Genomic DNA, 15,635 nt, shown 5'->3' on the forward strand with positions numbered 1-15,635 from the left:
ATAAAATAAAATCATTAAGAAATTTCTTTAGCCAGGTGCGGTAGTTCATGCCTGTAATCTCAGTGACTCAAGGGAGTAAGGCAGGAGGATCACAAATTCAAGGGCAGCCTAGGTGACTTAGCAAGACTCTGTCTCAATAGTTAATAACCCCTGAGTTTAATCCCCAATAGTGGAGGGGTGGAGGGGGCAGTCTTTAAAAACCCAACAGATAAACTTATTTTTAAGGCAAAAAGACAAGAAAAAATGAAAGTCTTAGCCTGCAAAAAAGCAAAACATGATTTTATGGAGGACGTAGAAGGCTAGGAAAGTACACCCTAGCAAGGTGAAACAATTTTCCCTTAAAGTGTAGTGGTAGTGGTGGTGGTGGTGGTGGTGGGGGGGGGGGGGGAATGACTAAAATTCCAAGGAATTTTAAAGTAAAGAGAAGGAAAGTTCACACTGTTGAACACCACATATCTTTAAGAGGCAGTGACTGGGTAAGTGACTACCTGATTACAAAGGAGCACAAGTAGATTGGAAAACTTAGGGGAAAAGACAGTTTGAGATATAACTGGATAACATGACGGGAATCAACAAGAGGTAAGTCAAGCATCATCTTTATTGACCTAAGATTTCAGGGAATAAAACAAACTAATATTGTACGAAAAAAGCGAACTACTAATGAGCTAGTTATGATAACTTCAGGTATTGTTCTTATATAACCTTATGATATGACTTAATTCAAACTTGTAAAAATGAATCAAATATGGCCATTCAGAGAAACTATGTCCTAAAAGCTGAAAAAGAAGTCTGTCTTAAGTTTATATTATAAAGAAGTTTGATAGAGATTTCAAAATAATTATTATTTTAACACTTAATAATGATTTAAATACTAAAAAAAAAATGTGGTGGTTGGGTGGGAAATGACCTAGACCTTTCCTCCATATTAAAAAAATCAACTCCAGAGCACTTGTCCAGCATGTGTGAGGCACTGGCTTCGATCCTCAATACCACATAAAAATAAACAAAGGCATTCTGTCCATTTACAACTACCAAAAAAAAAAAAAAAAAAACTTCATTATAATGAGATATCACAGTATACCTATTCGAATGGCCAAAATTCAGAACAGTAACAACACCAAATACTGGACAGAATGAGAAGAGAAACTCTCATTTACTGTTGGTTGGACAAAACAGTACAACCACTTTTGGAAGACAATTCAGTAATTTCTTACAAAACCCAAAATTTTTTCATCACACAATCCAATAGTTACAGTCAGGTTTCTTGATATTTATGTATGTATGTATGTATGTATGTATGTGTGTGTGTGTGTATAAATATATATTTTAGTTGTAGTTGGACACAATACCTTTATTTATTTATTCAATTTATTTATTTATTTATTTATTTTATGTGGTGCTGAGGATTGAACCTAGAGCCTGGCACGTGCTAGGCGAGCACTCTACCGCTGAGCCACAACCCCAGCCCCGGGTTTCTTGGTATTTACCCAAAGGATCTGAATATTGTGTCCACATAAAAACCTGCACATGGATATTTAGAGCAGCTTTATTCATAATTGCCAAAACTTGAAAGCAACTAAGATGTCCTTCAGTAGGTGAATGGTCAAACTGTAGTACATTCAAATAAGAGAATATTATTCCATGCTAAAAAGAAAAGATGGATCATGCCATGAAAAAACATAGAGGAAACTTAAACGCATGTTACCATATGAGAAGCCAGTCTGAAAAGATCACATTCTGCATGATTCCAACTACATGACATTCTAGAAAAGGAAAAACTATGGAAACAGTAAAAAGATCAGTGGTTGCCATGAGTTAGGAGAGGGGGGGATGACTAGTAGGACACAGATTTTTTTTTTGCGCGGGGTGGGGGAGGGTGGTGGTACGGAATTGAACTTCAAGCATGCTAGGAAAGCACTGTCACCATGCTATATTCTAGCTCCTCCCCAACCTTGTTTATTTTGAGACCAAGGCTCCAAGAGTTGCCCAATCTGGCCTTGAACTCGCCTCCTCCTGCCTCAGCATCCTGAGTAGCTGGGATTATAGGCATGTGCCACTGGCCCAGCAAGCACAGGATTCTTGGTACTGTGCCACTACTCTGTATGATACTATATGTATAATGACCTTGTGGATACAGGTCATTATACATTTATACAAGCCCAATGAATGTATGATATAAAAAATAAGCCCTAAAGTAAATTATGGACTCTGGATGATAATGATGTATTAATGTTGGTTAACCAAGTATAATAAATGTACCACTCTACTAGCACAAGTTTAAGTAGGAAGGCTATATGAAATCTGTACCTTCCTTTCAAGTTTTGTTATAAACATAAAACCACTCTTATAAAAACAACGTCTATTAAAAAACAGTAACTCCAGATGCGATGATTTAAGTGTAAAAAATAAAACTTTGAGACTCTTAATAGAAAACAAGCAACTATCCTTTTTAAACCCAGGATCTGGGTTTGAGGCATAAAAAGCAATTATAAGATGAAAAAACTCTATTAAAATTAAGAACTTTTCTTCATCAAACAACAATCACAAAAACTACATTTAAGATTTTAGGCTTGTAAATTCTAGTAAATTGTGCAAGAGAATAATGTTTTCTCTTTTACATCTAACATCAAATTTGGTCAACTCCAGCATGTCAAATGCAAGCTATGCAAATACTTGAGTAACTGACTCACATAATCTATACTTGGAATATACTGCCCTTCAAACAAAAAAATTAAAATATTAATTGCAAATAATAATTTTAAGTAGCTTGTAAAAAAGAGATATGGAATGGGAAAATGAGCAGTTGATGACTTATTTTCATATATAATTTTCATTATTTGCTTCTAAATTCACTGAGTCAATTAACATATAAGTGCCTAGTTTGTGTGATGCAATATAATATGTACGTGTGTGTGTGTGTGTGTGTGTGTATTTCTTTCTTTTTTTGAAACAGGTTCTTACTAAGTTGCTTAAATATGCTTAAACTTGTTATCCTCCTACCTCAGCCTCCCAAACTGCTGGGATTACAGGTGTGAACCATGATGCCCAGCACAATACAATATTTTTACAACTGTGTACAGGAGTTCATTTGGTTAGTTTACAAATCCATGGGACATAAACTGTATAACTTTATCATTTTTATACCAAATCTATACAACTGAAATACAAGGTTGTTGAGCTTAATGATGTTAATGATTGTATTTCACAAAATGGTAAAACATTCAAAACTATCCCTCCCATCTTACCCACTAAAATAAAGTAAAAAAGACAATTTAGAAACTAAAAGACATTAGAATATCGGCATAAATATTTAAAACTCCTGCCAGGTGTGGTGGTGCACACCTGTAATCCCAGCAGCTCTGGAGGATGAGGCAGGATGATTGTAAGTTTAAAGTCAGCCTGAGGAACTTAGCAAGGCCCTAAGCTACTTAGTGAGACCCTGTCTCAATGGCTAAGTGGTTAGGTGCCCCTGGGTTCAATCCCAGGTACCAAAAAGGAAAAAAGAAAAAGAAGAAGAAGAAGAAGAAAAAAATACTCTTATATATCAATACAAAAGAGAGAAAAATACAACAACAGAATTTTCACTGAAGAGAAAACATAAAAAGCCAGGAAACAAAAAGAAATATTCTTTATCAGTTATAATCAGGAAAATATGCATCAAGATCATGACATAATACAACCTTTGTTTTGCAAAAATATCAAGTGTTAAAGAGGATGGATAACTAAAGGGTCATTTATCTCATATATTTCTATTATGAATATAAACTGATACAACTATTTGGAAGTTCTATATCATCTCTTAAAGTGAATATTCACCTACTCTGTGAGGCAGCAACTGTATCTCTGTTACTACCAATAGAAACTTAATACACACACAGGGGAACATGCACAGAATGTCCATAGTATCTTTTGTTCACTATCACAAAAACTAGAAAATAACCATGCCCACCAGGGACAGTGGATAAATATCTAAATATCTAATAATGGGGAGATATTCATTCAGTGAAATATTATGCAATAATTAAAACTAATGACTACAGCAACATCTCATAATATGGATAAATCTTAGCTAAACTAAGTGGAAAATCCAGGTAAAAAAGATTATATTTCCCAGGCATGGTAGTGCACACACCTGTAATATTACTGGTTTGGGAGGCTGAAGCAGGAGGATCACAAGTTCAAAGTTGGCCTCAGCAACTTAGTAAGACCCTGCCTCAAAATAAAAAATAAAAAGGAGTGGGAATATTGCTTAATGGTTTACAGCTTCTGGGTTCAATCCCTGGTACAAAAAAAAAAAATTATATTTAACATAATTATATAAAAACAATTAAAAGATACAACTTAGAATTATACACCCAATAAAACTGCAATCAAGGAAAAAGAATGACAACAAGAATCAAGATGATGATTACCTGGGTTACAAGAAGGTGGAAGTAAGGGCATGGAATGGAGTAAAACTATATGTAAGTTAAGTCCCTAGCTTTTTAAGGGAAGGGAAAGTTATGGTACATCAGTACTTATATTATGGTTGACAGATAATGATTCAATGCAGTATTCCTGAGGTTTAATTTTTAAAAATCTAAAAATTTCACACCATTTATTCAATGAAATGTCTGAAATAAGCAGAAAAATCACTTTCTTGAAGAGTTCCTAAGTTAGCTACTATAAAAAAGGGAAAAGCAGTAAATTAATGTATAAAATGTGATAATCAACATATGCATTAGATGGTAGTGTCTTCTATTACCAAACATAAATTCCAAATTGTCTAAGTACATATGTGAGGACAATAAGGCTTTAACAAATAAGACCAAGTCATCATCGTTAATTTTTAAACAGATATTTCTCAGTAACTTGGGAGGCTAGAAAACTAGCCTAGAAAATAACGATGGCATATAACATTATTCAAAATAACGAGGCAAAAGGATCACAAATTCAAGACCAGCCATCTTAATTTAGCAAGGCCCTAAGCAATTTGGTGAGACCTGGTCTCAAAATTTAAAAAAGGGCTGCAGATATGGCTCAATGGTAAAGTGCCCCTGGTTTCAATCCCTGGTACCAATAATAATAGTATCTATTATATAATTCTTAGGTATCAGCTCATCTTTATAATATAATACACCAACACTGACTCCCCCCACCACCAGTACTGGGAATTAAACCCAGGGGTGCTCTACTTCTGAGCCACATCCCCAGCCCTTTTTATTTCTTATTTGAAGACAGGTTCTTGCTAAATTGCAGAGGGCCTCATTGAGTTGCTAAGGCTGGCCTCAAACTTGTGATCCTCTTTTTTCAGTCTCCAGAGTCACTGGGATTACAGCTATACACCATCATGCTCACCATTTACTTTCAAATCTATGGTATTTATTATTACCAAGTACAATCTTCTCAGGCTTTCCTGTTCTTCTTTTTTTCCAGACAATATTTATGCATATGTACAAAATTTAATTTGATGCTGGAATATCCAAATGTGATGAAAAAGCTAATTTCAAATAAGAAATCATCAGATAAATTAAGAGAAGCTAGACATGTGTCAAGATAAATGTTCTTGATTTATTTTCCTAAGGTACTAAAAATTACTTTTTCATTAGTATGTTTTTCCCATTCAAATTTTTAAATATCTTTTTAAAGCTTTAAACTAGTTTTTAATTTTCTAACTTTGCTATCAAGTTTCAATTCTGACATACATGAAGCACAGTGTGTGTCATATTTTATTATACTCTATAATAGACATTTGACAATTGTTCAACATTTTATATTTTATTAGGCAATAATGGAGAATTATTTTATTCAAATATCATTTATATTATGGAAGTCATACTATTGTGATATTCACCTCTGCAAACTACAAACTACTAATTTGCTCTTCATAATTGTTTAAAATTAGACAAGAATATCTGACAAATAGCATGAAAAATTTACTGTTGTCAAATTTGAATCTAAGTAAAATACAGAGCCCAAAGAGTCAGATGTTAAGACCTAGAACAAAAATACAAAATGTCTACAAAATATCCTACCTCTCTTTTTTTCAACACTGATCACATGAGAATGATAGGAATTGCAGGAGATTAGAACTAACCTCAATACTTACTGAAATGGTAAGAAAGCATGACCCATTTTAGAATTATCATTTAATATCACTAGTTTCTGTACAGAGACTATTATTGAGATAGCCAAAAAAATCTGCCAGTTTAATAATGTCTAATTCTAAGCATACACTAAAAATCATAAATATTATAGTTTTCTATAAATCAATAATGAAAACTATACTGCACTGTTTTACGTGTTCAGAGTTGTTACTATGTATCATCATCGTAGGTTACTAAACCTAAACCAAATGTTCAGATTCTTAACTATATCTCAAAGCACAAAGACAAAATCAAAATACTTATATTTAATTCTTAAAGCTACTGATCTACTTCTTTAAAACCAGTGGCAAGAAAAAAAAAAAGTTTAACCTATAGCTATTTCTATCTCACAACTTGCTACAGTTTGAGTCTATAATGTTCCCCACAGGGCAAGCTGTTTAAGGCTTAGTTCCCAGCTTAGTGCTATTGGGAGATGGTGGTAACTTTTAAGTGGTGGGATCTAATGAGAAGTCTTCAGGTAATTGGTGCTTGTCCTAAAACAGGAAAGTGGGACCCCAACCCTTTCTCTTCCCAGCCATAAGTTGAGCTTTAATATGCACTTCTACCATGGTGTGCTACCCACTCACCAAAAAGGCCTAAAAGCAATGTCAGCCTGAGTAGAACCTCCAAAACTGAGCCCAAATAAAACTTTTCTCTTCATAAGTTGATAATATCAGGAATGGGTTATAGTAACAGAAAGCCAACTAACATAACTTTTTGAACTTCAATTTTCTTTAAAATTCTAATAAGTAAAATGGGATAAAGAAGGAAAATGGGATAAAGAAGGAAAAAAGGAAATGCATTTTCAAGTTGGAAACGTTTGTCAGTTACCTCTAAATATTAGAACTATTAACTTTTATTTTCTTTTGTGCTTTTCTGCATTTTTACAAGTTTCATACAATAAGAATGCATTACACTTATAATTCAAATAAACTGTAAAATCTATATACCTTTTTATACTACATTCCCCAAATTACTCTAACCTTCCACTTTCCAGTGTCACTGCAAAATTAGATGTCATCTCCTAATTTCCCATCAAATGGGAAAAATACAAGTATGGTGTATATAGGTGTAATTAATTTTTGCAGAAATTCCTTTTGTTCTTTTTGAAGGAGTATTTTTTTTAAAAAGTAGATTAGAAATGTAAATTTTAAAAAACTAAATATAATTGTATTAGGAGCAGGGGCTAGTTTAGGATCCCCCCCAGAATACTAAGATCTGTGGATACTCAAGTTCCTTGGGACAGTGCAGTACTGTCAGCCCTCTATATCAAAGTATTCTGTATCTGGAGTCAACTGAGTATCAGAAAATATTTGAAAAAATAAATTGTACCTGTACTGAATATGAACAAACTTTTTCTTGTCATTATTCCTTAAACATCACAGAACAACTATTTATATAGCATTTACATTGTATTTGGTATTATAAGTAGTCTAGAAATGATTTAAAGTACACAGGAAGATGTGCATAGGTTATATGCAAATACTACACTGTTCTATATGAAGGATTCAAAGGATTCTGGAATCCATGGGGGTCCTGGAAGTAATCCCCTTTAGATCAAGAGACAACTCTGCATATAACCTGCGAACATCTCTGACACAATTTAAATGCTATGTTAATAACTGTTATGCTGCATTGTTTAGGGAATAGTGGCAAGAAAAAAGTCTCATGTTTGGTACAGATATAATGTTTTCAAATACTTGTGATATGCATTTGACTGAATCAATGGATATGAAACCTATGGATACTGAGGGCTAACTGTAATTTCACAATTCCAACAAACTTCTCTTAAAATAGTGAAAATACAGAGACAAATATAACCTTCCCATTAATATACTGAGCAACAACTAAGTGCCAAACACAGCTAGATTATACAAAAGCATAAAATGTTACAAAATTGATCCTGTGGACAGTCTACAGAGAAAGGGTAAATCTTTTGGGAGATTTTGGCAAACATTTGACATCTTTCTTCAGAAACAGTAATTATTAAATGAAGAAAGCCTGTAAAAAGGTCAATGGAATGCAAAATACTTATGGGTCCACAGCATTATGGCAGCTTAAACAATGGTATAGTGGGAAACATACAGATCTGAGTTCAAATTCAGACTTCTATTACAACCATGGGCAATTTACTTAACATTCTTGAACTTAGTTTCCAGATCCATAAAAATGGAAAAAAAATTTTTTACCTTGCTAGGTTATTGTCAAAGTATACAGGATACTAAATATAGTGTTAAATATGTAGCAAATGATAAAAGTTATTTGTACTTTCATATAATTCTCTTCTAGAACAAAAGTTAATTGTAGTTTCTTCTAGAACCAAAAAGCCATTTTCTTGTTGTTTTTACATCCTCTAATATTGCTTTGGTAGATACTAAATAACTTTGTTAAAATTAATACCTATAATTTAGGGCAAACTACCACAAATTTTCACTTAAGCAAATTCCCTTTATCTAAATAAAGTCTGCTGGGAATGGAATTTAAGTTTCCCAACCAAACACTTTACTAGGTATTTTGAAGAAGGTAAATCACCAATAATCAACAAGGTTACCTTATTAGTATGCTGCTCACTATTTGGTTTGGCATTCTACAAAATTACCGTTAAAGCCAACATTTCATTTGAGATTCACTGTAGTGTTGTTAATTCAGTTTCCTGGAAATAAAATTTAGTTTCCTTAGCCTCACAAAAATATCGAAGTTTCCTTCTATACTTAAATAAATAAAATAACAGGACAGAATAAGTTAGTTAAAAAAGATAAAAATTAGAAATTGCCAATTAAGTTTATAATTTAAACACTTTATTTTTACTATAGCAAATATTCTTCCTTATACTCTGAAATCTCTGGCCATCAAAGTTTGTATTTTATTGATGTTTACTTATTTAATAAGTTCCCCAAATTACTAGAAAGTTAGAAACATTTTGCATAGAAACATTACAGTGGGGCTGGGGATGTGGCTCAAGTGGTAATTCGCATGCCTGGCATGCGCAGGGGGTTGGGTTCGATCCTCAGCACCACATAAAAATAAAATAAAGAGGTTGTGTTCACCAAAAACTGAAAAATAAATATTAAAAAATTCTCTCTCTCTCTCTCTTAAAAAAAAAGAAAAGAAACATTACAGTGATTAACAAGACAAACTACTATAATTTCAGATTTTCTTAGTTCTATCCTTCTACAGAGGTTATTAACAAGCAAAACAATTTCAGGTCCTCAAGTAGTAACATATTTCAAATTCTGCAGTATGAGTTGAAAAAAATGATGAAAAAAACTATGTTTCTAAATAAATATCAGCATCATTAAAGTTAAGTTGTAACATCCAATGTTCAGAGTGAAACATGTATTCCTAAGACAAGATACAGCAAAGTAATAGTTTTTAAAAATTAAACACATTTTTAAACTGGCTGCATTACTTACTATGGAAATAAAATCTGTTCAGCAGAGAAGCATTAAGAAATTCATATTGAACTTTTTCAATCTAAATAAATTTAAATAATTTATGAGCTTTAAAAAATGATTCTTAGAAGTTTGATTAATGATCACTATAAGACAGATTCATGGCCCCACGAAATAATAAAATGTTTGAAAAGGATATACTTAGCGAAGCAAATTATATGACCATTTATCTTAAGTGCTGATATAATATTCTCAAATAAACACGATAAACTTTAAATGCAATAACTTTTATTAGAACTGGGAGTCCAATAAAACAAGAAAAATGTCCTGGATATATATATAATGACCTTAAGGTTACTAGAGCAACAATAAGAATTATTCTTTTATTTATTTATTTATTTTTGGAGACAAGGTCTCACTAAATTGACTGAAATGGTTGGCCTCAGCCTCCTGAGTGGCTGGGATTATATGCACAGGTCACCCTTCACAGCAAGAACTACTCTTTTTCTAGAGGCAGTTAAGTTTTAGTTTATTTTAAAGTCTAGCTTTATATTAAATATTCCCCTTCTTTGGTCTTATTTTTTAAATTGTCAGGTAAAATTTTTTATTTCTTTAATTTGCTTCCTTATTATTGCCCAAATTGGCCTTATATAACTAAAAAGACACTGTTAATATTTTAATAAACAAAAATGTTTTCACTTCTGGTGCCAAAAGTAAAATACAAACAAGGATGCCAAATACTTCATAATTCTAACCCCACTCAATTCAAAAGAAAAATGAGCCACAGAAGTCAAAGTATGATTTTCATGTTTCCAGACTAGGTAAAGTTTTTCTGAGATGTGTCTCAAATCATCCTCATTTTAAAAGTACATGTAAATTAAAAATAATAAATTCCAATCATTTAGCAAATGTGGTATACTCTAAGATTTGCTTATAAAAAGATAATTATAATTAAAACACAACATAGCAATATTTTCCATGACAGGAAATTGAACTTTGCATTTCCAAAGAATTCCAAATTTGCAACAGTGTATTAGTGTCTCTTGCTAAAATCTCTTTTGTGAAAAATCAAGACTCACAGCAATGCCTTCCACCTTATGTCTGACTACACAATAAACCAAACTTATATAGAGATCTGTTGAAAAATGCATTTCAACAAGAAATTCAAAGTTTCAATATGTAATTTTGACACCAAGAATCAATCCTTGTTTCTAGATTCAACTTTTTTTTTTAATTAACAGTCCAATCCTCAAAAAGAAATGCAAGCACGCTATTTTCCTTTTTCTCTTAATTCCCAACTCTAATATTTGAGTAACCAAAACACGAGTTCATTAAAACAAACCAAAGTAAGTTTAAAAAAAAAAAAAAAGGAATAAAATTTTAATCCAGATGTAAACATCTCGGGAATACTCCAAAGTAAAGAAAAATAAACCCGACAGGATAACATATCTCCTCCTACAACCTGGATCTAAAAACAAAACATCGTGCCTATATCAAATATTTAGCTGGAAATAGGAAATAATAATATTGCTGCTCGACATGGATTTAAATAATCAAGGGCTCTACTTTGTTCTCATCTTTTGTTGACATGTGGTGCCCAATGCTTTCCCTTGGTCGACTGCTTTCTCACTTGTAAACAACTTTTGCAGCTCTTTCTCTGGCGTTTAAACGGGAGGGAAAATGAAAGTCTGAAAAGCATCAACATCTGAACTTCCGGATCTGAGCTGGGGTCGCCAAGAAAGGGAGAATCTATCTACTAATTGGTAAAAAAGAAAAAGGTAGCCTGCAAATTTGAGGATAGAAAGTCACCTGAATAGATCTGGTGAAGCGAAGCAAGTAATTGATGAGACTCCCTTAAAAAAAATGTTTTGGGGCTGGAAGTTATGGGGGCGCTCTTTGTGCAGAGTCTGAGGGGAAGGGAAGGGACGAGCAAACAGCTTAGGAGTCATTCAAAGGAGTTTACTGAGCGGTGTTGGGGGGAAAGACGGGGCGGGGCCCGGGCGGGCCACTGGAGGGGGCGACGGGGGCGCTCGCGGGCTACTCTGACACCAAGGAGGGGGCGGTGAGCTGGCCGCTCCCGGGACCCGGCAAGAGCAGACTCCAAGGCAGCCTGGCTGGCCCGCAGAGATGGGGTCCCTCTGGTAGGTCAAATCCAATCAAAGCGGCGGCAGGCCGGGTCTCGGCCGGGCGTAGGGTCTGACTCCCGAGGGAAGCGGTTCACCAGTGACATCCCAGAGTTTCCGCACTTAGCGGGCCAGGGGCGCGGCGGCCACACGGTTTCCCTTGGCCCCTGACCCCGCGCCAGACTTTCTCCCGGCGTCCTCGACCAGCGCCTCCCGCCCTGGCCGCGGCCCTTACCTGCAGTTCCGTGAGCAGAATCTCCCCCCTCTCGGGGTTGGACGCCATTGCGCTCCGCTGGACTCCGCACCTGAAAGCGGCCGCCGCTGGTGAAGGGAGAAGGCGGGACGAGAGCCGGGGTGGGAGGTGAGGAGCCGGGAGAGAAAGAAAAAAAAAAAAAAAAACTAAGGATTCATGGAGGCGCAGCTCCTGCTGGAGAGGCGGCTTATTCCGCCGGGTTCATCGAGAGCGGCGGGGAGCGAGGGTACTCGTAGCGGCTCCCCCTCGCCGCCCGCCGCCGCGCCGGACTCTGTTCGCTCAATCGCTCCCTTTGGGCGACGCCAGGAGCCGTCTCAAACCTCTCGGTGCGGGGCGCAGCGGCCGCGGCTGCAGCTCCTCCTGTCGCACCATTTGGCTGTCACCGTGTCGCAAAAGCGGCCTCACTTGGCGGCTGCCAGCACACGTGACAGCCGGAGCCACCGCCTCTTGCCGAGCGGGGAAGATTGGGCTGACGGGACCCCGAGGACGCGAACGGCGCGGGGGGCGGGGCGCTTCCGACTCAGGTCTGCGGCCTGTCAGCCATTGGAGCCGCCCGGGTGAAAACCAGGGGAAAGGACTGGGCTCCCGTCTCAAGGGAGGCGGGAAGAGGAAGAAAACACGCCCACTTTCCTGCTGCGTTTAACGGCCACAGGGCGAACGCTAGATTCAGGGAGCCCGTTCTCTGTGTGGTTTTGTCCAGTGGCCCGATCTGAATAGGCCTTTTTCGATCCTTACCCCTAAGAGCCTCGGGACTCAGTCCTTATAGATTATTCCCCTTTCCTTCCTATCCTCGTCCACCGAAGCTCATAATCTTGCCCTTCGCTCGCCCCGATCCACAGCGCGCCTTCCCGACCAGCAAGGTGCACAGCTGGCTAACTAGCATAGGATCTGTAACTTTTCAAGAAATGTCAGCGGCTGGGTCCCTGGCAACTTTCAACGTGAAATTTATAAGTTTCCCTTTCCTTGAGTGCTAAACTACTGTGGTTTGGGCTGGAAATTCCTACTGAGCTCAGAATTTAATTAGGTGGCTTGTTGAATTGTTTTAGCCGAATTTAATTGAAGGAGACGGGGCGGGATCAGCCTCGGGAATGGAAAGAAGCCAACTCTCCTTGGTGTGGTAAACATCAAGACTGACCCGTGTACTTAGTAACATACGGCTAAGTGGTTTAAGTTCAGGTTTTTAAGAAATGACACTATGCTATTCAGGAATAATCAACAAAAATCTCCAACAGGTAGCTTTTGTGGATCGTCTAGACAGATACCTTATTTTTGATGATTCCAGGCTGAAGTACAATTTTGTTAAAAGATACCTAGAGAAAGTGGGAGGGATTATTTGGATAAGTAGCTATTTAAGAAGGGTATTATTTGACATACATCCTAAAAATTGTAATATTGTGTACTTATTTTACACTCCTGGCAAGGTCTTTGGGCTGATGCTAGGTCTTAGGTTTTGTCTTATCAAGTCTCATTCGTGAATCAACATTTATTGAAGTTCTAGAGTTCTGTGACCACATTTTCTAAACTCCAACTCATGATATAATGATGAAGGATTTTTCTTTTTTGGTGTCTACTTCAAAAGCCTTACAAATATTTATATGTTTAATGAATTGCCTGTGTTCAAAATAATAATTAAAATACACTAACAACACTTGGAAAAGCCATGATATATAATTACCGTCCCTGGTAACTAAGAGCCATACAGAGTTGGTCCCTGGAATTACAACTAGGATTAAGAAAGTCTATTATAACAAGTTATTGGGGAATCCTTTGGGGAAACAGACTTATGTCTAAAACAAGTATAATGCAATTTTAAATTGTAGGTCAAGTTGTTAGGAAAGCCCTCTGTGTGTGTGTGTGTGTAATGTTTTATTATACTTAAATATACATAATGTAAAATTCACCATTTTAATAATTTTAAGTGTATAATTCAGGGGCATTGACTCCATGGTGATAATTTTACTTATTTTTGTCTTCTCTTATTCTGGAATGGGTTTGAGATTGCTGATATGCACATATTAATATGATTAACAATGATGGAATTAAGAATTACCTATGTAAGAACTTACAATCAGTGGGCATTTTTATAAAAACAAATTTAGATATGAGAGAAAATGTTTACTCAGCAACATGAAATTTTAGAAGAAATTTAAAGTTTCTAGTTTAAGTAGAAAAAAATAACTATAGTGAGGTAATTAGGAGCATTACAGCATTATTACTTAGTGGAAGAGATAGAGACTAGAACCTAAGTCTTCTAACTGCTACCTGTGCTCATTTTAACCTACACAACAGAATCCTCATTTAAACCAGATTTAAAGCATTATACCCTCTTAAATTTTTACCACTAAAAGACTTCATATTTCACATATTTCTATTGCTGAAATAAATATTGTTAATAATTTAAATTTTACAGACCATATGCAAATGTAAGCAACAAATTGTATATTTGTTTTGAAAGTTACAGGAATTTTTTTCTGAGATTAGTTGTGCTGGGGTAAGAAGTACAAGAGGTATGTAACACAATATAAAAACTGCTTGATCATGTGGAAAATGTAATAGTTAAAATATCAAATTAATTTAAATTAAAAGATATTACCAAGCTCACAGTCTCTGTTCAGGAAAAAAGTAGTAGGACATGGATCATACTTATCAGTCAGAAGCACACTTGAAAAAATTTTAATGGCAATATGTATCGTGTTTATTCAGATGAGTTGTAATCAGTCCATATTTACAAATGTTTTTAGGGAATCCTAAATTCAGTTCATCTCACTATAGTCTAATTTATATTAACAAAAAAGAGGGAAAGATTTTTTAAGTTTGTGTTTAAGACCTTGAAAATACTTGCTTTGTAAAACTAGTTATAAGGGTACTTTTAAAATTTTTTCAGAGGTAGAAATGACTAAAAATAAAAGTTTCTAATTAGAAAATGTTATCTTCTATTTTTCTTTTTATGATAGAATAAATGTTACAGGAAAAATGTAGTAACTTGACTTTGCTGTGTTCATTCTCTGTGTTGTTGAAACTGACATTCAGGTCTTCATATAAACAGTAAATCCAGGGAAAGGGTCAGGAACCTTTAATTTGTGAGTCACACTTTTTTATTGCCCTCCATTTTGTATTTCCTTTTTGTTCTTCCTAAATAGTTAAGAAAGTGTTTAAAAATTCTGCCTTGTAAAAAAAAAAAAATTCTGCCTTGTACCTACAATATTATGGAAAATGGAGAGAGGGTTGGTTTTATTTTCTTTCGTTTTTGTTTCGTGGTTCCAATATTAGTTTTAAAAGAAAAAAGAGTGACCCATCCACAATTCTAAGAGAACAGGGTGAAGTGGAAGTGACAATCAAAATGAAAGGATCCCAGAGAAAAGACAAAACTCAGGAAGACAGAAACAACTACCTGATTATCACCTTTTCTTCCTAAAAAAAAAAAAAAAAAAAAAAATAGAAACTATTGTATACTCTACAAGGATAATTTTGAGAAGAAGTTTGTTAAAATCAACACATAAAGCTCCTATCTGCTGTGCTGACTATAGAAGATACTTTTGGGGATGTCAGTTCAGTCCTCATCCCTTTCCCTGAGAGTTCCCCCTGTCTCCAGAGTAGACATCTCTGTGGCCATGTTAACTCTGGTTAATCTAGATCTTCCAGTAAATTGTGATTGGACCACTGCTAGACAACACACAAGTTTAGAAAATCAGAATCTATAAGAATTTGGAAACAGAACATTGGAATGATAATTAATTGGTTG

General features: G+C 35.4%; 1 protein-coding gene and 1 long non-coding RNA gene across 4 annotated transcripts in view; one reads left to right on the forward strand and one right to left on the reverse strand.

Moving 5' to 3' along the window:
• The window catches only part of PKN2 (protein kinase N2), a 130,111-nt gene that overhangs the window by 114,171 nt on the left and 305 nt on the right, over positions 1-15,635 (reverse strand). The window contains exon 2 of one of the 2 annotated variants that reach the window (XM_081305063.1): positions 11,876-11,961. In XM_081305063.1, coding sequence (XP_081161189.1) covers positions 11,876-11,923 — 48 coding nt within the window. In that variant the 5' untranslated portion in view covers positions 11,924-11,961. Of the gene's footprint in view, positions 1-11,875; positions 12,007-15,635 lie in introns of those variants that run through there. The other variant, XM_081305062.1, reaches the window with a different exon arrangement.
• Positions 11,449-15,635, forward strand: part of LOC308655183 — a 124,637-nt gene continuing 120,450 nt past the window's right edge. For both annotated transcript variants that reach the window (XR_014023406.1, XR_014023407.1), the window contains exon 1: positions 11,449-11,658. This is a non-coding gene — a long non-coding RNA (uncharacterized lncRNA). The remainder of the gene's footprint in view (positions 11,659-15,635) is intronic.

Source organism: Spermophilus citellus (genome assembly GCF_964194105.1).
Source record: "Spermophilus citellus genome assembly, chromosome: 9".
Classification (NCBI taxonomy): Eukaryota; Metazoa; Chordata; class Mammalia; order Rodentia; family Sciuridae; genus Spermophilus; species Spermophilus citellus.